This window comes from Alligator mississippiensis, chromosome 1 (assembly GCF_030867095.1).
Source record: "Alligator mississippiensis isolate rAllMis1 chromosome 1, rAllMis1, whole genome shotgun sequence".
In the NCBI taxonomy this organism is placed as follows: Eukaryota; Metazoa; Chordata; order Crocodylia; family Alligatoridae; genus Alligator; species Alligator mississippiensis.
This window is the reverse complement of record NC_081824.1, coordinates 433,101,750-433,127,146: the sequence shown is the minus strand read 5'-3', so window position 1 is coordinate 433,127,146 and position 25,397 is coordinate 433,101,750. Positions and strand designations below refer to the sequence as shown.

The window sequence follows — 25,397 nt, the reverse complement described above, 5'->3', positions numbered from 1 at the left end:
AGCTGATATAAGAATATGACTTTAACTAATGCAGTTCTAATACAGTTAGTATGAACAAAAAAGGCCAAAAAGCTTTAACTAATCGGTACTGCAGACTTGCTCTTAAGTAATCTTTACCACTGTTTTATAACAACATGGATCTAAATAACAGTTCTCAGACAAGAAACAAATGCACCTGTCCACAGCAGGCAATGAAACTGCTAAAACCTACAAGTTACTTTGTTCAGAAGTATAATTAAGGGCATACTCCTTACAAACAAGTATGACTGAAAAGGCAAAGGCATCCAAGCATACAGTCAGTATAGTAACCAGACACCTGACCCAAAGTCAATTTTTTGCTGCTGCAACTGCTAGCAGTTAAATACACCAAAAGGCAAAAGAACTGGCTGGCTGAGGGGACCAGATGTGATGCTGGAAAAAAATATATTCTGATGCTTGATACTTGGACTCACCACCTGCTAAAATGCAACAGCTTTGACTTCAATGCTATAAAAAACATTACACACCAAGATATGCTACTAAACTTGGAAGCCTGCAATATTTCAATTACTTCTTGATAAGCACATTTACAACAAATTGCACAATTAGATAAACTGCTAAAATTTCTTACCCCTGTACAGTTGAGGTACCAGTACTAATAATGCTATGTCATGCTGGGGAATAAGAAAAGTACAAAACAGTATGTTTTTTTGGCAAAGTAGAGAAGAGCTCATCCATTTGACCATCTGTGCAGGAAGATTCTATTATTTAACCCATCATGTCGGAATTATATTCTAATATCAAACACAATTTTTTAAAGAATTAAATTGCATTACAATCTCAAAGGTAAATATTATCACAACATTTAAAATTAAAAATATTTTGTTGAGTTGAAGTTGGGCTTCCAGATCTGATTTGGGAGGGAGAAGGTGGATGAACATTCATGTGGAAAGACCATTGGTATATGCAGCTGGTGGAAGCTGTAAGACAGGGTTGCATGAACAATTTCACATTTCTTCTCTTCTCTAAATTTTAGATGTATTTAATGAGAGTGAAAATGTAAAAGCAAGTTAGTTCACCATTCCAGCTGCACATTATGTTCTTTTCCCAAAAAACTTACTTTCGAAAATCAGGCAGATGATGGTTAAGTGGTCAGAAAGACTGAGTTGTATAAAACCAAAATAAAAATAAAATTCCAATAACTTTCTAGAGCCATTAAGTCACTCCCTCTACCTCATTCTCCTCTTCTGTCCTCTAATGTTTTAAATTCACTATTTTGGTTCAATTCAGCTAGCCTCTTTGGAGCCAAAATCATGACTATCACCATACAGCCTCAATCCTTTTCTGTAATGTCTGGAGAATCTGGGTGATACCAGAAGATTAAAAGATAATAACAACAGATAAAGCATACCAACCATGGAGAGGGTGTGGTAGGATGGTCTCCTGTGAAGCACAGGCTCAGGAAGTCTGGATTCAATTTCTAGCTGTAGCCAAAGATTTGCTTTATGAATATTTAAACTCATGTTTTATACTTTTAACTTTCTAAATAATGGCAACTAAAAATCAAGTTTTCCAATCTAGTTACCTGAAAATGTGTCTTAATCTCTGTACCCAGCTCTGCATCCCTGAAGTGTCCATTTTGGTGAAGAAGGAATATAATCACAAACATTATATGAGAACTGTTGGACTCATGGGGATATTGCCGGAATAAATGCATTTATGCTCATCAGTGCAATAATGCTACAGGCAAATGTACAGTTTGCATCAGTGACATTTTATTGACACTGAAAAGTAGAATAGTCATCTTTGGGTCTCATCCATTGTATTGTATTGGGCAATCATTTTGGAGAGAGTTTTAGACCTGATACATATTTTTCCCACGAAGAGCAGAGGAGGTAGGAATTTTACCTTTAGTTAATTGCTTTTTAGGAAGCCGGGTATTTTAAATGAAGAGAGATAATCTATACCCTCGCAATCTTCTCCCTTAGAGTTAGGGGAAGGAATAGTTTAGTTCCCTCCATGAAATATTATCATTTCTCTGCTCTGCTTTACTCTTATGTTTCCTTTATGCTCCCCTTTCTTAGACATGTAGACCCTATCTAAGATGGAACATAAAGGGAGCATAATTTTCTGAGTCTGAAAAGACTGAGACCTCCAATTTAATATACAATTTTAACATTAAGATAGGCCCTGGGTATCAAGAAACACCATAATAGTCCATTAGGATTATTACTCATTTCTTTATTTTTGGAATATTTTTCATTGTCTAGTGATCCTTCATCCTCCCTTTCCTCTCCCCGCCACAGCACAAACAATTCTTGTGATTTATTTCTCTTCCCCCAAAATTCACTTTTGAGATTCACAGTAAGGCAACATATAGTGAAGTATTATGTTAAACATCAAGTCCCATAGTAACTACAATTCGATAACATATCACAATGAGCAAGTTTGCTTCCATAGACAAACTTAGAACCCATCAATTTCCATTGACAACCATGTCAAATTCAGTGGGACTGCTCCCATACATAAGTGATTGCAGGATCAGGGCTCTCGTTTATTAAGGAATGATTTTGAGAGAAAGAAAACCTTGCTGATTTGACACTCCATGTGGAAGGGAATGATGGGAAGGAAAGGAGGCATTTCCCAAGAAGAATATGGAGAAAACATATCCATATAGATAAATGCAATTTTAAGATCTTTAAAAGGCATGTCATAAATAATGCATAATTAAAAAAAGAAAGCAAAAGTAAATTAAGCAATATACAATGACCAAAGCTATTTCAATTTTTAAGAAATTTATTAAAGTACTTTACATCTGGATTAACTTTTTGTTCAATATCTGGGAACTGGAAGGATTTTGAATAAAAGGAAGCCTAATTTTAAGGTAGTGTAATTTTTTATTCTACACTGAAATGCTAATTTACAAGTAGTTACACCAGCGCTTTTAAAAATTTAAGCAGATATTTGTCAAATTTTATAGAAATAATATAGGAGAGGTAATATTTCTGTTTTCTCTCAAGGTAAGAGGACCAACATCATAAAAGTCTGTATAAATTGAAACATGAATCTTTTCTAATTGTATGCAATGGTTCCTTAAAATACAAGGCTTAACTGAAGCTGACCTCAAGTCTTTTTAAAATATCAAGTATACCTCAATGAAAATTAATTTCTTGTTAAAACAAATCTAAAGCCAATTAGGCCTTTATTTGTTATGCGTAACATTTTCAATTACCCTTAAAATACATTAGAAGTCTATGATATACCACAGTATGCTGAATTTATTCTTTGATACTTTCATTACAAAATAGTACAGAGTACATTCTGAAGTTTCTGCAATATGCTAAACAGAGGAATAAAATATGCAATTGTAAATGTTGTACATACTATAATTTGTAATGTCTTGCTAGAGTTGCTTAATATCCCTGTGGTTGCAGTGTTTGAACACTGAGTATCTGGCATGTATCCATAAAAATAAAGTCCCCCAAAGTACATTCTGCATGTGTTAAGTTGATCAGTGCAAGAGACCAGCATAGGTACAGATGCTGTCAGGCCATCAGAACTTTTTTACTCTTTTGCTAGTAATTAAAAATTGGCGCACAGGGCTTTCCTTAAGCAAACAACTATAACAGAATAAAGCAAATATTTTCAGCTAAAATGCAACATTCAATGCCACTTGTAGACAGCACACTCAAGTGTTTTTGGACCTTGCCATTCTGAGTACTTTACTGTGTCAATATGCAAAACAAAATAAGTCTGTTAAAAAGCTGTGTATTTGGTATCAGTTCATACTCTTTTAAATGGCAGGATTGTAAATATTTTTCTTCATTTTCACCCTGACAGTAAATAACAAACTTTACAGGTGTGATTTAATCAATAGAAAAATGCCATGAATCTCACAATTTTTGCCTATATTAAACAAAATCAGTAATAAAAAACTCATGTACCAGGAAGCAAAGGAACAAAATTGTTGAACTAAGGTTCATCAAAACAGAGTTCAAGATCATTTGGGTTATATTTTATGACAGTTCATGTATTTGCACTCCAGTCCTATGTAATCTAACTAAGTTTTCTTATCTTGAAAAGTGTTGTATAATAAATTCCCATTTATTGCATGTTTCGAAACACTGACAAAGGGCACACAATACTACTTCAGTAATAAATTCTACCCAACCACATGTAGAAATCCTTTTGGCAATCCATATATACCTAAGGTAGTTTGATATTGGTTATAATTTTAACACTTTGGGTGCCTATACATGTGCAGTGACGCTGCTCTGACACACTGCAATTACATTAATCGAGTCTGCTGGAATGTGGTAATTACCGCGCTCCAGCAGACTCCAGCGTTATGTGCATCAGTGTCCCTGCACTGAAAAACAGTGGCAGGGGCGCTTTAACTAAAGCTCATTCAAGGAACTTTAGTTTAATGTGATACACATGATGCTCAGGGTACTTTAATTAGAGCGCCTCCGAGAGGGATGCTTTTAATTAAAAGTGCCCCTCCCTGCCACTCTTGAAGCATGTCTATAAATGCCCTTTTTGTCTTTAAAAGATTGTCAATAAGAATACTCATCTGTTATACAGATCACTAGTTAATCTCTTCTAAATTCGAATTACATTCAAGTGGAAAGAAAATATAAAAGTATACAAGCAACAAAGCACATGAAGTAATTCACCAAGTGAAAATTATTGAGTGAAACAGTGCTATACCAACAATTAACTTGAAAAGCTAGTTAAATTATGTATGTTAGGTATGTGAAAAAATATATAAAATTAATCTTATAATAATATATTGTATCAAATGTGAATATAAGAAACTATAGTATAAGTATATTAAAAGAAAAACAGTTAAAGTGGACATCACCAATATGTTGCCGACCTTAAAAATTCAATATTCTTTCTAAGCTCTTCTCTGATTCTGTAAGTCTTAGGATATTAACAGCCTGAAACAAAGATAAGAATAATGATAAAATACTAGCTTCTCAACTAACTCACACTATAACACAGCCGAGGTGATGAGCTTCTCTACAGCTATAATTTCAACCACTGGAAACACTAAGGTTATTTAAGGACATATTATGCAGACAAAACCAAGAGAGATGCCATAAAGAACATATGCAGCTGCAAAAAAAAAACAAACCAAACTGCTTGTTTTTTTAAAACAGGTTGGACTGGTGGAAGTAACTTTACAAGTGATGTGGGCTTCACTGTATATGCTATGAACATGTGCTTGGGAATCCCCCAGAAGCTAGTAGGGAGAGGGGGGAGGATTAATGTTGTTCCCATTTGATTCTAGGAATGAACTGATCAGGATTTTCTGGGGTTGTTTCCATTAGTAGAAATCGATGATGTGTGTCAGGAATTTCCTTGGTGCAGAACTGTATATTTCTGTACATTCATACTGTGTTTGAGGAAACAGCAGGGAGCCCATATGCCTACAACTTCCAAACTTGCTTTTCCAGCCTGTCCTGTGCCACAAGGAACAGGCTTTATTCCCTCTAACGGAAAAGGTTATCATTGCTTCCCTGGCTTTCTGCTCATGTCTTCTTTACCTTCTCCTTTCGATTGTCAGATTCAGCTCCAATTAATCAACATCCCAGCTCTTGCTCTTGGTACCAGTCTCCCAAAACCATATGGCCCCAACAGCTTAGTGGCTGATTGCCTCAGTCCAGATCTTCAAAACATATTTTGATTCCTAGCTCATGCCTAAGTCAATGGGCCTTAAGTGCCTAAACACCACTGACAGACACTGAGGAACTGCACATTTTTGTGTTCTGAGTAGTGGTTTCCATTATTCCCAGGTACCTTATACCATAAAAGGAATTTAATTGCTTCTTTCACTTAGCATGAAGAAAGGGTGGCTAGTATGCCCACCATCTTCACTGAGGTCTGTGATTGCGGATAGATCAAAGACATGTTTGATGGCAGCTATTAACATCTTTCATTCATGCTCTCTTTAATTTTATGCTGTTTAACAGCATCTCTTTAATTGTCTGCTGCAATTATATTAGCTACTCCAGCCACAACAAATTACAGATTCATGCTTATCAGTTGAAATCAGGAATAGCAACTCCTGTTTGCTAAGAAAGGCAGTGTTTTCATGCTCAAACTGACACATCAGGCTAAGGGTCTCCACTCAACATTAATGTATGAATAACTGATGGGGACTGACAATGACTGTCTTAATTCTCTACTTGAAAAGATCACTAAACACCTAAGAATATGCAGACAATGAGAAGAGTTGACCAGCTGACCTTTTCAACCAAAAGAGTTATTCAGACAACAGCTGTAAAGTGATTTTGCTTTAAAAGCTACTAAACAGATTTAATTGATTGTTTTTAATGTTAAAATACCTTTAGGAAAATAAATGAATGCCCAACAATATTTGTTTTGGTTTTATTTCCTCATGTCCAATGGATTAACTGAAGGCAATGAGGCTTAAAATTCAATTTTAGGTAGACAAACTGTATTACTGTATTATGTTGGTTTCCAGGAGACTTCAATGGGTTTTAAGAGCATGCTTAAAGTTAGGTACCTGCTTAAGTCTTATCCTAATGAATGCAAACTTCCTGGGTGGTTATCCACATGCTCTGGGGGTGCTGGGGGGTAAGAGTACCCAGAGCGTCTCGTGTATCAGCATCTCTGCACTTCAAAATGGCGCCGGGAGCACTTTAAAGCTCATTGAATGAGCTTTAGATAATGCGCCCCTGCTGCCATTTTGAAGTGCAGGAACACCGATACATGAGACATGGGAGGCTGCTGGAGTGCAGTAATTGCCATGTGCTAGAATTACAGTGTCGTAGCAGCTTCCCTGCTCATGTATAGGCACCCTAAGTGCCTAGGTACTCTCCAAAAGCAAGCTCTTACCTCTGCAGTCTACAAGGAATAAAATGGGTAACAACCATTCCTATATAACCAATTGATCCTGTCATCCTAGTCCTTCCTTTGACCTCTTAATTGTTTTACCTGTTTATGGACCTCATTACTGAATGGAATTTAATTTGTAAACTCATATTGAATTTAAATTGTAAACTCCTTGAAATGAGTAAACACTAAGTTAGGAACCAAATACCAATGTTGTAAAAAGGAAAATGTTCCCTATAATAAATATTTATGTCCAGATCCTGCAGGTGGCCTGTTGTGTATATGAAGCCCCACTGACCAAGCTTGTACGCATTAGAACTGCAGTCTTAGTTTCTTTTAGCTTTAGATTTTCATTCTACCAGGATTACTAGTAATAACTGTTAAAAACTTTCTTGGAATATGTTTCTCTAACAAACAACAAGAGACAGAGTTCCCAATTCCTTGGGAAGAACCTGAAAAAAAGAAAACTGATTCTTAGATGAAAAAGGATTGAAATTAAGATGAATGTCAAAGTTTCAAGTTTTACCCTTATATGTTCATTTTCTGATGGGCTGGATGCTTCACTTTCTCTTCTTAATTTTCCTACAGTGAAAGAAAGGGAGTGCCCCAATCTGACAATGATTTTTCTCTCTCTAATACTTCAACTACCAAAAAACCTATACAGGATTAATTTCTTGTAGTGGATGTACTGGATGTAATTTCAGTGTGGGATTTTCCAATATAATTTGGAGTAACAGAAGGAAAACAAACAGGATTACAGTAGTTTTGAAGTTCAATTGTAAATACAGTTCTTCCAAGCTATCTTGCATCTTCTACCTGGTTTCAAGTTTTAAAAAGGCTAATCAAAGCTAAAATGACAAAATACAATTAACTTCATGAAGTGCATCATTCTAAGAGGGTGTGTGGACAAAAGTTTTGAAAATGTTCTTGCTATGGTGCCAACCTGCTTCTTAATTGGGAAAAAATTGCACCACATTTGCATAACACAAGTTTAAATCATCACTGCTTATTTGAAAATGGAGCACCTGACATTTGCCATTTTCCTCCAGAAGTCATGCATCCTTACTCTCCCAGAAGCAACTGAGGGAGCAGCTATTAATTTCAATTCTTCTGATGGGGGGCATGAATCTTATCTTGTCCAGGGAATGACCTCTCTCTTCCATGGTTGGCAAATGCTGCCTTTTTTAAGAAAAAGTTCAGCTTCCTACTGGTACGAGCTGATTTTCTAAGCAAGGAGACCTGCTATCACCTTGTTGTTTAAAGAGACAGAAAAGTATAGCAGTCACCTCCCACCCAGCAGTTACATCAGCAGTCCACAGTTAAATGTTACATAATTAAATGCATGTTATGTTTTCTTTCACTACCCATTTCTTTAGGGACCTATAAGCAGGCAGAACCAGGACAGGAGGACTAAGAAAGAAATGTTTCCATTACTTTGCAAGGAAAAGACAGACGGAGGACAAGAGGATGAGGAATCAGATAGAGGACAAGAGGTGGCAGAGACGGTGGGGGAAAGGGGCAGAAAATAAAAGGAAATAGGTATTTCAGGAAAGAAAACACAGGAATAGAAAGAGAGACCTGGGAGAGAAATCCCATATCTCCAGTAAGAGAAAATGGAAAAGCTCTTGACAACACTCCGTAACAGGAGTGAAAGGAAGATGCTTTCTGAAGTTGCTGGAAATAGGGCACAAACCTTTCACCTTCTCCCCCAAATGCAACAGATGAGAGAGCAAACAAGCTAGCTTTCCTACAAGAACAGTAGAACTTTTGCAACTTAGTTCTTACAATTTCATCCTCTAGGACAAAAATTGGCTCTTACAACAAATGGTCTCACATATTTACTATATTTACTTACATATCACATGCACCATTCCCCCATTGGGGTATGCATCTTCAGTAGGGAAGCTGATTTTTCTTCATTAGAATAGAAGCAGGGAGACACTGGCTCTAATACTGCCAAGATGGCTGCTGCTTCTTTGCGGTTCCCTCAAGAAGGGCCTGAGTGCTGTGCTAACCCTTTCAAAGCTAACATAGCTATTGGCTGAGCACTGTAGCTTGTACCTAAACTGGTACAGGGCAAGTGAGCTGCTGCATGCAATCTGTATCCTGATGAGATTTGTGGTGTGTAGTATTACCATATGTCCAGTTAAAAGAGAATTTCGGGGGGGGGGGGGGGGAAGAGAAGTGGAAGGGGGTGTATGATTGTGGTGGGGGGCAGTGATATGCCCATGCCTTGCTCTTGCCCCTCACTCCCAAGCCACAGACCCCCCAGCCCTGCTGCTGCCCCCTCACTCCCGACCCACAGTACCCTGCCCCTCAGAACATGCCGATTCCCCTTACTTCCAAACAGCAGCCCCCCGACCCTGCTGATACCCCTCACTCCTGACCTGCACCCTCCTCCCCACTCTGACTTGCCAGCACCCCTCACTCCCAACCCGCAGCCCCCTGTCTCTCCCAGCCCTGCTGCCCACACAGCTCCCTGCTGCCCTGAAGAACCTCCCATTCCCTTCCTCTACCTTCCTGTCCTGCTGCATCCCCAGTGCCAGTAGGCACACATGCATGTGCTCACATGCTTACCTGCCTGCAGTTGCCAGGGCCCGTGCACAGATCACGTGATGCCCTGGCCTCCAATCACCTTCCTCCACTCTCCCCAGCCCCAAACAGCTCTTTTTGGGGCAAACTGGGAAGTGCTGGGAAAGTGGAAGCAAACTCAAAATCAGCGACACTTCTGGGCATTTTTTAAAAATGCCCAGAAGGAATTGGGAGGACCCAAAAAAAGAGGACAGGCCCGGGAAAACCTGGATGTATGGTAACTCTAGTGGTGTGGAAACAACACTCCAATCTTTACAGGAACTTATATAAAGAAATATTTACAGGAAAGAAATAATAGTCTTGCTACTGCTTTTGTAGGAGTCTGGAGCCTAGCTCTGTTGATGTCCTACTAACCAGGAAGGCCCTGCTGCTTCACTCAGACTATCTCGCTTTCTAGACACTATATTTCCAGGGGAACTTATTCTATGTCACAAAGTCCACCATGACTTCTGGAAAAATCTTGTTTTTTGCATTCCACCTTCCAAAATTAAGGGGTATTTGTATACATGCACATACTGTAGCGGTGGGTGCTGTGAAAAGTGCCCGGCGCTGCAGTGCATGCAGATGCATAAGTGGCGAAATGCGTGTCAGCACTGAGAAAATGGCAGTGGCGTACTTTTGAACTAAAACACATAGGAGGTACTTTAGTTCAAAAGTGCACTGCTGCCATTTTCTGTGCACTGACCCGCATTTCACCAGTTATACAACTGCACGTGGTGCATTGCAGTTTGCAAGAGCTTGCGTGTGGAGCAGAGGATCTCTGGCACTTAGTGGGATGAAAATGTGTGTATAAATGCCTCGGGTATGTGTTATTTGGGAGCATGCGGTATGCAAAAAATAAAGTATTTTTTTGCATGAAGATGACATGCATCAAAACTGTATGAAAAGTAGGCACAACCCCCAGAGTTCTTGTAAGATCTTACCTGGATATTCCTTCTCTGAAAAGATCCATAGAGTGGGGCAAGGGAAGCATTGATACTACAGCTCTGGGATCTGTACTGATCTCTGAATACTGCTGAAAGTGTTGGTCATGACTTACAAAAGGCAACCCCTGAGAGATCTCCTCCCTCCTTGTCACATACTGCCACAGGTGTCCCTATGGTAAGATGAAACAGGATGCTGCTTTCCAAAAGGCTCCAGCTTTCCCCCACATGGGTTCAGCATGGCTTCCAGTTGGTGACCCCTCTAGGCATATTGCAAAAGCCTTGTTTACTTAACAGGGCTTTGGGGAGAAGGATGAGCCTAAGCTGCTGGGTATATTTTGAGAGCAACAGACTTTCCAGCAGTTTTTACTGTTTACCAGCTGAGGTAAACTCTCCTTTTCATTTTGATTATTTATGGCTGCCAGCTGGCAGTGTTAATTTATCTGTAAATTAGTGTTTATGAGAACAAATGGTTATTATAAATCTAATTATTGCCAGAGTTCTCAAGCTTTTGTATGGGCTATTTTTAAAGATAAGTCTAAAATAAATCAAATCAAGAGTTTCTGAATTACAATAATTTTATATACAGATATAACAGTTATAGTTGCTCAAGTATAGAATCAAATATTGAAGTGTACACCTTTACTGAAAGATAAAAAGCGCCTTAATAAACAAATAACTAAAAGACCTGATGAGATCAGTGGTGAAATATTTGAGTTTTCTCTTAAAAAATCTTGGGACAGATCCAAATTTAAGCGCTGAAATATCTTGTTGGTATGCCTCTAGGATAAAAGTGAATTAATTGTGTGGTATAAGCAGGGAGAGTGTCCAAATCAATTACAACATGAGTTAAGAAATTCATCTGCCTGGTACACTAATTAATATAAATGGCTAAGAGCTTGTAATATTAAGCAGACTGTCCTCCAGGGGGATAATTCTAAATAAAAGGAACGGTACTTTTTTCTGAGATAAGTAACTGAATATAAAAATGATTCAAATTCTCAATGGAAAACTGCTATTACTAGCTACAAGTAAGAATGCCTAGCATTCTATAACATTGGACAAAAATTAATTCTTACAGTTCTAAATCTGTTTCAGGTTAATGTGCCTTCACTGGTTACGTTCACTTATTAAAGCATTAAGAATGTGTGTGCATATAGTAAAGTTTATCTATGACTTCTAAAATATTTTCTTTTTGCAGCATGTTAGCCATTAGTAAGTTTGAAGTCAAACTGGGATGTGAAATACACATTACTGCATCTAAACTTTATTTTTTTTTCTTTGAAGTTGTTGTCTTAAGATAACTGTGTCCTATACAATCAGTAAAATACCTAAATTTAATATGGCTTCATCTAACAAAGGAATCTTGTCCATATATCACCTCATTGAACACCTGAATGTTGTAGGAGAAAACAATGAATATGTACGATTCTGGTAGCAATTGCTATTGGTGGGAGCAACTGCTATTCCTCCCAAGGAGAAATTGCTAAGATGCTTCTTATTATAACCTTACTTTTACACACAACTTTCTGAAGCACGCAGCTTCAGAGCTAAAATTTTCTAGGCTCAGCGTCTTTTAGTATTTTTGTTTGGAAAACTCATGGAAAATCCCTTCCACCTTTTTAAGTTACTGGAAAGTGAGCAAAAAGGGGACAATTTTTTCCCTATTAAAAATGTTAAACACACATTTTTAAAAAGGAATAAGCAGCTAGGGTCAGCATGACTCAACTTTTATAAGCATAAACTATATATGGTCACATTTAAATTTTTTAAATTTTATTTTAGAATATTAAGAGCATTTGACAATGTCATGCTGATCTGTGGGAGTAATTACTTGTTGTTACATGAGAAGGTCAACTTCAAGATTAGAGACAACCTGCAAGGATGCAAAGCTTGAAAAGGTCACATTTACTAAAAGTGTCTGGAAGATGCATACCCTGCTCCATTTTGTGTTTTTATAACAGCTACGCCAAGACTAAAGCAGTTTAACTCAATTTGTGAAACCAACCAAGAGCCAGAAAACTGGTTCAAGGACTTAGGTTACTTTTACGGTGTTTTAAAATGTATGTATTTTTAAGGGGCTGTAAATGTACAGGTGGAAAAACAGCTGCAATCTTTAACACATCAAATACATCATATTTATATATGTATATTAAACTAAAATACATCAGGATTGTTATAGTCAAACCTACGAATCTATGCAAACACCACAAATCACTCTTACCTGGTAAATCTACTCCTTCTCCCAGACAACTCATAGATTGTGGGCACCCTCTTCTGGGCTCTTAAACAATGGACTTTATCAGCCCCCCAAGAAGGACATCAAGCTTCTTATAAAGCCATTGCATAAAACTAAAGGTTGCAGAGAGGGTAGATGTAATGAGGTCCATGCAACAGGGAAGAGCCACAGACTTGGAGGAAGGAAGAACATTAGACTGCAGAGAGTAGATCTCTATAACCTGACAGAATCTGCAGCAGGAACACTGGATCTATAAGGGTGCCTGTAGATGTATGGGAGGCTGCTTGGAGCACATTCGATTAATCGAGCCTGCTGGAGTGTGCTAGTTAGTGTGCTCCAGCCAGCCTCTGTGTCTCGTGTATCAGCGTTCCCATGTTTCAAAATGGCAGCGGGGGTGCTTTAACTAAAGTTCATTTCATAAGCTTTAGTTAAAGTGCCTCTGTTGCCATTTTGAAGTGCAAGGATGCTGATACATGAGATGCTGTGGCACTTTAACTAGAGCGGCCTTTGGAGCTGCTCTAATTAAAGTGATCCCCTACCCCCACCTTCACAGCATGTTTAATAATGCCCTAAAAAAGGAAAGGAGATTACTGCTTTAAAAGCAGGAAACTCCAGCTGTGACATTGTCACACACTGTGTGGCAAGAAAGTGAAGAGACAGCTTGAAGAGATAGCTAAAACTGAATTTGCAGAATGAGTTAATTGTTAACCAGGCTAGGATTTGGCCAGGACACCTGAATTCATACCTTGAACCCAGGGCAAAAGGAAAACAGCTTCATACCACATGTACTTACTATGTTGCCTACTGGTTTAATTTTGGAGGACAAACTTTAAAATAAAGTTTTTTTAAATACATACATAATATCAGTATGTTTCGTACAAGCTCCACTTCTGTACAAGAGATATCCTGTTGCAAAATGAAGCCCAGGGCTGAAGTCCACATCTCCCTGCACCCTTTCCCTCATTGCTTTGTGAATTCAAGGCACACCCATTACTGCCTTCTCCTCCAAAGTAGGTCAAGTTATCAGTGAGTGGAACAGTTAGACAGCTAGGAGGGCTGTATTTTGAATATTGATGTATTAGAACTGAATTGTGTGTGTCATATAGGTAAATGAGGAAAAGCACACTGATCATATATGCAAATCAGGGCACTAAATTATTTGCATAACATCTCCAGATTCCTTAATCTTTATTCTTAACAGGTAAGCCAACTGGTGCCTATTAGGATTTACAAGTATGCTGTTTATAAATTATGTCAAAAGGTTAATGCCTTTTTAAAAGCACCCACAGGATAAACCATCAATCCTTCACCTCTACCATATTTACTTGCACATGACATGCACCTTCCCCCCACTCCCTGAAAATCACCTGGTGAAAATGGAGGTGTGAGCTTTAAATGGGGAAGTGTGGGAAGCAGAGGGCCCAATCCTGTAGAAGCCAAACTCCACATTAAGCTGAGTAGATACTTAGTGTCACCTGCTGTCAGGTACAGGCCCATCTGGTTCAAAAAGAGGGGCTGGCCAGATCAGCTCCAGCAGGATTCTGGAAACTGAACTGCCTGGCCCCTTGTATCTTTTCAGGCTGGGGTGGCTGTATCCTGCAGGTAAACAAGTTACAGAGCAGCCACAGGTTTTTGAGCTTCCCCTACTGCAGTTGCCTGTGTTTTCCCTGCAAAAATACTGTACTTACTGGTATTTTCAAGGAAAGATCTTTTTTCTTAATTCCACCTTTCAAAAACGAGGTGTGTGTCTTACTCAGGGGCATGCGGTAAGTGAGGAAATATGGTACTATGTATTGAACAAAAATTAACTTACGCCCAACTTGATCAAACATCACCGAGAACAGGAAGTCCCTTGGTGTCATGTAATATTCTCCATTATACTCCAATGATGCAAAATGCATAAAGCGTTGTTTTCGAATAGACAATTTTTCTGCCATTTCCTCATCAGCAACATCTTCCTTCTGAAACAGAGAAAAGATTGATGCAACAAAAATATGTTTTGGTTTTTAGACCAGAATTGTAATAAGGCAGGGTCATATGATGACTTTTATTATCACAGAATCAAAGAAAAATAGAATTGGAAGAGCCCTCAGGAGATTATCTAGCCTAACCTCCTGCTCAAAGGACAAGATCATCCCAGTCTAAATCACTTCATCTAAGTGTTTGTCTAACCTGCTTTTAAAAGTTTCCAAGACTAGAGATACCACAGCCTTTCTAAGTAATCTGTTTCAATGCATAACCACCCTCAGAGTTATAAAGTTCTCTCTCATCTCAAACCTAAATTTTCCTTGCTTCAATTTAGGACCTTTGCAATCACAGCCCTCCAGCAACAGAGCACACAGTCCAGAAGGAAAAGGTCTTGAAGAAGCCATTCAACTTTGGAAAAGGGCCAGAGGGCCACAGGACTGCAACAAGTGGTGCAAAAGGGAAGCAAGGAGGTAAAAATGCACATATTTCTGACACACATACACAAATGCAAATATGGGGAATAAACAAGATGAGTTGGCAGCTGCAGCCTGTGAAAAGAACTTCTTGATTGGCATCATCAAAACCTGGTGGCACAGCTCTAATGACTGGAATGGCAACATGGAGGAGCACTGTTGTGGAAGGACAGGGCTGGGGAAAAACAGTGCTGGTGTTGCCTCATGTGTTAGAAATACATACACTTGTCCCCTGGTTCAGGAGAAAGTTGGCAAAGCAGAATGCATTTGGGTGAATATGAAAGGTAAAAGATGTGGCACCAATATAATGGTGGGGATTTATTATAAGCCACCTAATCAGGAAGAGGTGGTGGATGAGGCACTCTTAAAGCAGGTGGCAAATCTATCCAAAAAGCTATGGGATGGCACTGATGGAAGACTTCAATTTTTCAGATATCTGCTAGAAGAATAATGCAGCTGAACATAAAATGTTCAGTCAGGTCCCAACCTGTGTGGAGGATAACTTTCTCTTTCAGTAAGCAGAGGATATAACTAGGGGATCCTTCATCTTGAATCTTGTCCTGACTAACATGGAAGACCTTCTGGAGGATGTGAAAGTGATGGCTAACTTAGAAGGAAGTGATTGTGATAGGACAGAATTCCAGATCCTGAGACAGGAAATCATGAGGTCAGCAAAATTAGGAAACTAGATTTCATAAAGGTGAATTTTGTCTGATTCAAAGAGCTAATAGGCATGGTTTCATTGGAGGACAGATTGAAGGATAAAAATGCCCAGGAGGGCTGAGAGCGTCTAAGGGGCACAATATTGGAAGCCCAACAATAAACTTTGCCAACATGAGGGAAGCACAAGAAGAATGGCAAGAGACTAATGTGGATGCACAAGGAGTTTTTAAAATGCCTGAAATGCAAAAGGAAAGTGTATAGGCAATGGAAGAATGGGCAGGTCACCGAAGCAGCATATCAGAAAATAGCAAGAACCTGCAGGAACAAAATCAGTAAGGGGGAAATCAAGAACAAGCTGTACCTGGCAAAGAAGGTTAAGGACAACAAGAAGAGGCTCTATGTCAGTCAGAAAAAAGGACCAAGGAACCTGTGGGTCCTCTGTTAACAAGCTGGGGGGGAACTCCTAATCCATACTTCCTCATTTAAGATCCATGCCCTCATTTTTACCAGGTGATTTTCAGGGAACGGGGAGGAAGGTGTGTGTCATATACACATAAATAGGTTATAAGTGGAGTGCTGATTTGTCCTGTGGGTACTCTTTAAAAGCTCTTTTAACACCACTTATAAGCAGCATACTTGTAAATCCTAACAGGCACCAGCTGGCTTACCTGTTAAGAATAAAGATCTAGGAATCTGGAGATGTTATGCAAATGATTTAGTGCCCTGATTTGCACATGTGATCAGTATGCTTTTCCTCATTTACTTATATGACACCTAATGTATTTTGGTTTTAATGTGTCACTATTTAAAACGGCCCTCCTAGCTGTCTAACTATTCAAATAACTAAAGACGCAAAGAAGGTGGAACTACTCAACGGATACTTTATCTCAGTCTTTAAGGATTTACATGGATAAGGAAGGGAGCAAGCTGAGGGAGGAGATAACAAAAGAGACTGTTGGAGAGCTTATGTTGGATCTTAATGAATTCAAGTCAGCAGAATTGGATGAGTTTCAACCCAGAGTCCTGAAGCAACTAGCAGAGGAGATCTTGGAGCCTTTGGCAATGAAATTCATGAAGTCACAGGAAACAGGCTGGGTACCAGAGAACTGGAAAAGAGCCAATATAATGCCTATCTTTAATAAAGGCAAGAAGGAGGACCCTGAGAACTACTGACTGGTTAGCCTCATCTCTATACCTGGGAAGTACTGCAGCATATCCTAAGTAAGGCCATTTACAAACATCTGGAAGAGGAAGGGCTGACTGAAATCGGTCAGCAGGGATTTATGAAAAACAAATTGTGTCAAAGAAACCTGATCTCCTCCTTTGACAAATGCTACAGTTTTAGTGTATCTGGACTTCAGCAAGGCTTTTGACAAGGTCTCACATGAACTTCTCATAAACAAATTGGAGAAATGTGGGCTGGATAAAACTACCACATGGTGGCTAGATAGGTGATTCAATAGCTGCATGCTTTTTGGTATCCTTTTTTGGCATCCTTTCATGTGTGAGAGATGGTAGATATTGCAGCCTATGACGCAGATGGTTTGTAGCATCTCATGTGACTGAAAAGTTCAATCTGAGATTTGCATGATCTGTGGCAGTGGTTGCAAGTGTATGTGTCATGGTTGGGTAGTTCAGGGGGTGCTTGCTTCCTATGGATTCTTTTCTCTTCAAGCTGTTGTTCCTGCTGTGGACTTTGATGCCCTGGTGGAGACAATGATGCCACTTGTTCTGATTGCCTGCCAAGGTTTTCCATTGGTCAGGATCAATTCCATGTACCTTCATATCTCAGTTACATGCATCTTTGTAGCAAAGCTTGGGATGTCCTATTGTTCTTGTTCCCTCCGACAGCTCCCCATATACAGTGAAAACTTTGTTATCTGACACCCAGGGGGAATGGAGGGGGCTGGATAACAAAATATGCCGGATAACTGAGAGGCCTGAACAGGCGTCTTTGCCTGTTTGGGCCACCGCCTGTCCTGCCGCATCTGGGGTGTCACCACCTTTCCCGCCACATCGCCGCCCCTCCCACGGGCCCCGAGGGACAGGGAGGGGGGACTGGTGCAGGCTGCTATGCCCCGGGCCATGGGGGCTTGGCAGGGCAGGCTGCTTTCCTGCGGGTCACGGGGGCTCTGCTAAACCAGAAGTGCCACAGTGGGCACTTCCGGTTTCACTTTTTCTTTACAAGCTGGCATGCTGGTTAACAGAGCATGCTGGCTTGTATGGTGCCGGATAACTCAGCTTTTACTGTAGCATGTCCTTGGGTATACATCCATCTTCCACGCTGCTCAAAAGGACTAGCCAGAAAGGGTAATTATTAATGGATCCATACCAAAATGGAAGAAGGTTTTGAGAGGAGTTCCACAGGGTTCCATCCTGGACTCAGTGCTGTTCAATGTATTTATTAATGATTTGGATGCTGGCACAGAAAGCTTCTTGAGCAAGTTTGCAGACAAAATGAAACTAGGAAGGATTGTAAACATGTTGGAGAACGTGAGCACAATTCAGAAGCATGATGACAGATTAGAAAGTTGAACTACAGATAACAGGATGAAGTTCAGTGAAGAAAAATGCAAGGTGCTACACTTTGGGAGGAATATCTGAAAACCAAATATAAAACGGGTGACACCTAGCTCAATGGAAAAGGACCTGGGAGTCTTGGTAGACCACAAACTCAACACGAGTATGCAGTGTGATACAGCTGCTCAAAAGGCAAATACAGGTTTGGGATGCATCCACAGAAGCATTAGGTGCATGACATAGGAGGTGATAGTTGATGGCTGGAGAATGATATTTAGAAATTGGCTCATAGGAAGAGTATGTATTGCATGAAAACAATGGTCCAGGGGAATGGCAAGGGTCAACTAGTTTCTAAAGTATGTTTGTGGCAACAGTCTCAAGGTAACAGATTCATGTTCTCAACACTTTTAGCATTTAGGAGTGCCTATACACGAGCAGTGAGGCTGTTCCGACGTGCTGTAAAAACAGCGTGTCAGGGCAGGCTCAATTAATTGAGTCTGCTGGAGCATGCCAATTACCACACTCCAGCAGACTCCAGCGTCTCTGAATGAGCTTTAGTTAAAGTGCCCCCACTGCCATTTTAAAGCATGGGGACACTGATACATGAGATGCTTTGGGTGCTTTAATTAGAGCAGCTCTTGGAGCCACTCTAATTAAAGCACCCCCCACTCTCCCGGAGTACATGTATAGACACACCAAGGGTCCAAGATTAGCATACAGACAGGCACATACATGAACCACAGTGTTCCTTTAAGAACCAAAACAAGATAGGAAAATGCAGAATTCAGCATCAGGTCACAATGACTAAATGAAAATGGCAAAAAGTCCCTGGGATCCCCGGTCTTGGAGGAACGACCAAATTAGGAGACTGGGAATGACCAAATGACGGTACTGGCAAATGACCAAATTAAGATGTGTGCACATGATGCGTTTGAAAAACAGAGGATGATGCTGAAAGGGCAGAATGTAAACAGCATGACAACCACAAGAAAACCGATCAACAGTACCTGGAAATGAGGTCATCAGGAGAAAGAAAATACAAAAGGAGGTATCAGTAGGCAATGATTGGGCATTGGCCCCAAACTCTAAGACTGCTGATGCCTGTCATTCTATTTAATTGCAAGCTCCTGCCCAGGGGGGCCAGGCAAGGGGACCGCGTGTGCCACACGGGAGAGAGCACGGCAAGAAGTTTAAGTGTACTCGCTGGGAGAACAACCCATTGGGCTATGATAATATACAGACTGAGCCTGCAGCTGTAGCTCAGCTTGTGTTCATCACCTGGCTGGTCAGGGAGCTAGAGAGCTACCCCTGCCATGCCCACAGCCATGCGTGCAGGTCACCCTGCTCCCCAGCATCTCTATAGATTGGGTATTGCTGTGGGGTTTTTTGGTGCTTTTATCTAATAGCTGATTCAATCAGTTATTAGACAAAAGCATCAAAAAGCCCTGCTGAAGTATGCAATCTATGCAGATGTTGGGCGAGCTGGATCAAACTAATGTGATGCCTCTTTTGGACAAGTGCTGTGCTCATTGCGGGCACGCACCAAGCTTAAAGTAAAGCCCTGTTTTTGGAGGGGGGGGGGGGGATGGAGTTTCCATGTCTGTAAACAGATTAATACAGATGTTATGGAAGTGATCACCTAATCACAGAAAAGTAGGACAGCATGAGGCAGGATCATTCCTATCCAACTATCCTATACAAATCTGTTGTCTAACCTATTAGATCAGGGGTTCTTAAACTTTTTCATATTGTGACGAGGGGGTTGCAAACTTCTCTTTCCTCCCTAGAAGTAGTGGCGCGGGGGGTGGGGCTGCCACCACAGATGACTCCATGCTGCCACTGCATGCTGCGTACCACTTCCCCGTGTCCAAGTTGGGCAGGCCAGCCAGCCGCCAGGGACCCTGTATTAAATAAACTACACAGTCAATCTTGACACAGCCACAAGACATAACAGCCTAACCAAGTGTAACCTTCCATTACACTTCCTTGTCTAATATGGACTGTTGCTATAATATCAGTTATTTTTATAGACTGTAACACTAAATATTTCTTATAGTCTACAAATTCTGTTACTATTTTTAAACGGAAACATGGTCCACAGCAAAATGTTTAAGTTCACATCTGACACGGTCATATAGTCAGGGTCACTTTCTTCCTTGCGTCATTAGTCTTTTTCCTTTGCTTCCTTGTGTCTTTCACACAGCAGCAGGGATAGGGAAAACAAAACTTAGAATTAGCAAATATTTCTGGAAACCTAAAATTTTTCAGGCAGAGGGAGTCCAGGGTAAGTTAGCATCATAAGCCACTTTTTAACTACCTATAAAGTGGCCATGTTTCAAGCAAGCAGTATTCCTTCAAAGCTTCATCTTGCACATGAAAAGGGAGAGGGGGAGCTTAAGATATAAATAGCATTTTTATTCTTTTACTAATCAGATTCACATACTCTTGGGGAAAAACAAGTTTAATGTAACAAGTCTCAATTCCTCCTGCGTTCTTCTGTTTAAAACTTTTTGGACTGGTGACTATAGAACTATCTTGTTAACAAGCTTCAACAAATGCTGGTTCAGCTATCAAGTAAATAGTTCATATTTGTGGGGTATTAACATTCAGTATTCTTATTAAAGCCATCATCTTCTCATAATAATGTCAACAGTTTGTGCCCTGAAGGAAATTTAAGAATAGAAAATTGTTCTATAGTGATGTTTTAATTGAAATTATGGAATGAAAGATAATCTTTTTTGCACAAACAAAATAGTAAAAGTTTATGGAAAAAAACAAAGTTAATCCAATTATGCAACTGTCCATACCAATTGGATTTTCAGGTTAATAAAATACTGCAATATTTGTTTGAGCCCTATCTAGTACATACCTTTTTAGTGATAATAAAAATACTAAACCTTCAACAATAATCAATTTAAATATGCAAGTTTGATTCTGGACATGCTTGATGTGTGAAAATAGAATTTAGCAAAATTATGAATATATATTTCAGTGGACTGTGCTCCTGATATGAATTTAGCTTTGTATGCTTGTGAAACAATTTTGGAAACAAATGCCATTTCTTAAGAAAGCTTTTATATTAAGTACCTTTAGCTAACAGTCAATCCTTACAATGAAATACATTACTTTTGCAAATTCTTGTAATTTGATTGTGCATCTTGCAACATTTTGTTTTCCCTAAATATTTTAACTTGTGGAATAGTGTCATTATGTTTTCTCATCAGAAAATGTCTAGCCTTTCCTTTATTATGTAGTATGAATCCTAAAAGGTCAAAAACTCTGCTACACACCAAAAAAATCATTAAAAAAACTCCCTGAGTTTAAAGACCATTCAGTGATACTTTGGGGTCTACTGTATAATTTCTGAATGTTTGGTCTTAGCAACACTGAATCTCTCTCAACTCCACAAAAATTTTGCACCATTAACAAAAATGGGCTATTTCAGCTGAAAGTTGGACCCAGTCCTACAGGTGACTTGTTAATACCTCATTTTCCTGCTTTCTGATATTTACTGGTACCACACTAAAATAAGTGGAATAGTGTGTATGATAGGGTGCGGAGATGTAAAAGAGAAAGATCCGATAAAGGATATTTAAAACCACTACCATATTCCTTATGTGCATTCAGATGGGAAAACATTAAAAATAATCTCTTCTTTGTTCTTTGTGGCACTCTGACCACTAAAATGTACAATCTAGACTGCCATAACTAAAAGTCTTGAACAATTACAGGGTGGATTTGATTTAAATCAAATAGATTTAAATCTTGATTTGAATCACAATTTAAATCAAGGGTCAGGGAGCCTCAATTTAATCATTGTTTTCTATAAAAAGTGCATTCTTGTTTGATATCCTTTATTCATTTAACTTGTTGAAACTTTGCACTTTTAGAGAAAGTTAAGGGCTTGACTCTGTGTACACAAATTTGCAGAGAGACAAATACGTTGTGTAGGTAATCAGGTCTGTTATCGCTCATCTCCATATAATACTGTTAGGAAGGATGTTATCTCTGGATACACAAATTCAGTTTGAGAGCTGAAACTAAGCATCACAGAGAAGCTTAATGGGATCTTCTAGACTGAGCACTGAGTCCCATTGGGTAGACTGGTTTTCTTCAATCTTTACTAATATATAGAAGAGTCCTTGGGAACCCCATAAGACTGAGCCCCTAATATAGCCCATGGCCTGTTGTGACCTATTTATAAAACTTTTCTAAAAAGGTACCTAAATAGTCTTAAATAGTATATAAATTAGAAGTTATAATCCCATTCCATAATGATATATTTGAACTTTAACATAAATTAAATCTATCTTTATAGAGGTTTATTTTTTTAAAAGCATCTTAACAAAAACAAGCAAACAATGAAATAAAAAATCTGATTTAAATTTTAAAAAAATCTGTTTTTAATTTTTTTTTAAATAATTGATTTTTATCCAACCTTAACAATTATAAATATATATGGCAAAATATAACTAGCCATCAAAAGGAAAAACTTAATTCTGGCCATTGAAATTGGATTCTAAATGCTGAGGGACTGTCTAATGAAGAATGGGAAACAGCCCTAAAATGCAATGGTCAAATAAGGGTTGATGTTTTAAGCATTTAAAAGCCATGTCACAAAGATAAAAAAAGGGGTTGAAGGGAGCAAAAATTTTGGTCACATAATTCTATCTAGTCTGAGGATGTTAGATGCTAAAAGAACCATTTGGGTTCTTTAAAAAAAAAAACAACTTTCTTTTATTACCCCAAGTTCTGAAGTTATGGGCTAATTCTGTAGTTGGTATAATCTGACAGTGGTGATTGTGCAGAGAGAGCATAATGCAAAATGAAACATCTATAGTTCTTCTATTTCATTCTTTTCTCCATTCACATAGCAGCATAGGGAAGACTTTCAACCACTGAAGGTCTGGAAGAGGACCATACTAATTGAGAAAAAACATAAAGCAATATGCTAAATATGACTTTTTCAATGGTATATTTTCATGAAAGATGGTTATGGACATTAAAGGTTACTAAAAATCTTAGTAATATAGGAGTTCCAGAGCTGTTATTCTTTTTACAAAGCTCTGCACCAAAATAAGTATGATTCAGAAAGTGTGTTCATGCTCTCTCTCACTCTCCCACCCTCCACTCCTCCTTGTGGAGAGCCCAGTGGGCAAGACAGCATGGTCTTGCATACTAGACATGCATGTGGGACTGGGCTGGCATAGGGTGGCAACCCCACAAGGGATCCAGTCTACAGACCAGCCCTGTGCCACTCATCCAACCATTGTGCTAGAGTGATGGACAATAGAGGGAACCCTAAAATAGGCAGACTGTCTAAATTAAAAGGAAGAACTATTTGAAAAGATTTCATCCTCTTTGAATTTGATCCTCTATTTCGTGTCCTCAAATTAGTCCATACTTCTTTTACAGCCTCTTTTATCAAATCTTGTCTTTTGGAAAGTTATACTGATTTTGGCTTAACTGTCTGACAAGACTAATTGTGTCAAATTACTACTGAGCGTAACAAATGATTTCTAATATACTATTTTAATTTTTCCTGATATTTATGGATCTACTCAAAATAGCAAAAGAAAAATACTGGCATGTGTCCAAAATGTGTTTAATTTCTATTGTTTCTAACCATATTTAAAGGTGTCATTGATGAATTACATAAAAAAAAGGCTAGAGGAAATGTTAGTCACAAAGATCAAGAAAATAAATTACTTTTCTTGGTGCTGCTTGCTGGGATTTTTCCTACCCTTTGTGTTTTTCTAAAAATGATTAACTGTTGCTGTTGCCATTTCCTGAATGCATTTGATAAAAGATACAGTAAAGTTTTATGAGATAGGGTATGGAACTGAAACAGCTGAAACCCCAAAATAAAACTAGGACATTTCGCATGTAATGTCAGATAGTAAAAAAAATATACCTTTACCTCAGTTGACCCAAATAAATAATTACAAACTAGTACTGTCAACAGCTAACTGTGCCAACAGATGCTTCTCTGAGTATCTCTGACCCTTAGCATTGTTTAGTTACTTGAGGGATCTCTTAATATAACATCCATCAATTTTTTAAAGCTTAGGCAACAAAGGGGAACCTTTGTTATGTATTTGGATCCCTCAATACTGATTTATAATTTCAACTGGACAATAGTTTCAAAAACTTCTTGATACTGTGCTTTGTGTCCAAAATATACCACACACTTTTATATCATGTAAGGTTTGATAATAAATTGATAACAAATTTACCTGATGTTAATTCAACAGCCATATCCATTGGTCTGCTTTTGAATCAACTTAAATGGGGTTTTGGGAAAGCAATGAGCACATATTTAATAGGGATATAAATGGTTTAAAAGGATTATATTTATATCATTTATTGTTTACCATTTACAGTTTAGTGACCTTTGGTAGGAATGGCCCCAGCCCCTTATATCTTCATCCTATGCCTGGCACTGTATAGGCCCCAGGCTGCTGGCAGGGGATGGCAGGTGCGACTGAGTGGCTGGGGGTGCTGCCCAGCTGCAGAGCTGTGGCATCCCCTCGCTCCCATGGGCAGGGCCTGGGGCTGCAGACCACTCCTGTGCCCGGATCCCACTGCCAGAGTGGGACGGAGGTGCTGGGCCCCACACGGAGGTCAGGTGGGGCCTTTCCTCCACAGCAGTGAGACTCCTGGCCCCATGGTGGGTCTGCCTGGCCCCCCCCTGCAGTGGTGGGGCATGGGCAGGATGATGGGTTCCCTGCATCTCCTGCTGTGCTTGAGCTGCTGGGGCCTGGACCTGGAAGGCTCCTCCATGCTGCCAGGCTGGGACCTCCCCAGCTCGCCCTAGGGGAAGGGGGTTCTGGTCCCAGTGGGCACAGAAGAGGTCTGCAGCCCCAGCTCCATCCACAGCCCCAGCCCTGTAGCTGGGCAGGAGCCCTAGTAGCTCAGCAGCGCCTGCCGCCCCCTGCCCACAGCTTCCCTCCAGTGGCCTGGGGCCCACAGTGCCGGGCACACAGCAAAGATAAGGGGCTGGGACCACTCCTACCAGAGATCAATAAACTAGGTATGAGCTATCAGTTAACCGCTTAACTGATGCAACCAGATAAGGTTAAACAGAATTTTTTATCCATCTGAATCTTCTTACACTTTACTGTTTTTGAGATGTGTTGCTGTACACATTTATTTATTGAAAACATACTGTTGTTG

General features: G+C 39.4%; 1 protein-coding gene across 1 annotated transcript in view; it reads right to left on the bottom strand.

The window, feature by feature from the left end:
- Positions 1–25,397, bottom strand: part of MICU2 (mitochondrial calcium uptake 2) — a 239,826-nt gene that overhangs the window by 109,114 nt on the left and 105,315 nt on the right. Inside the window, exon 2 of the mRNA XM_059720513.1 lies at positions 14,411–14,558. Coding sequence (XP_059576496.1) covers positions 14,411–14,558 — 148 coding nt within the window. The remainder of the gene's footprint in view (positions 1–14,410; positions 14,559–25,397) is intronic.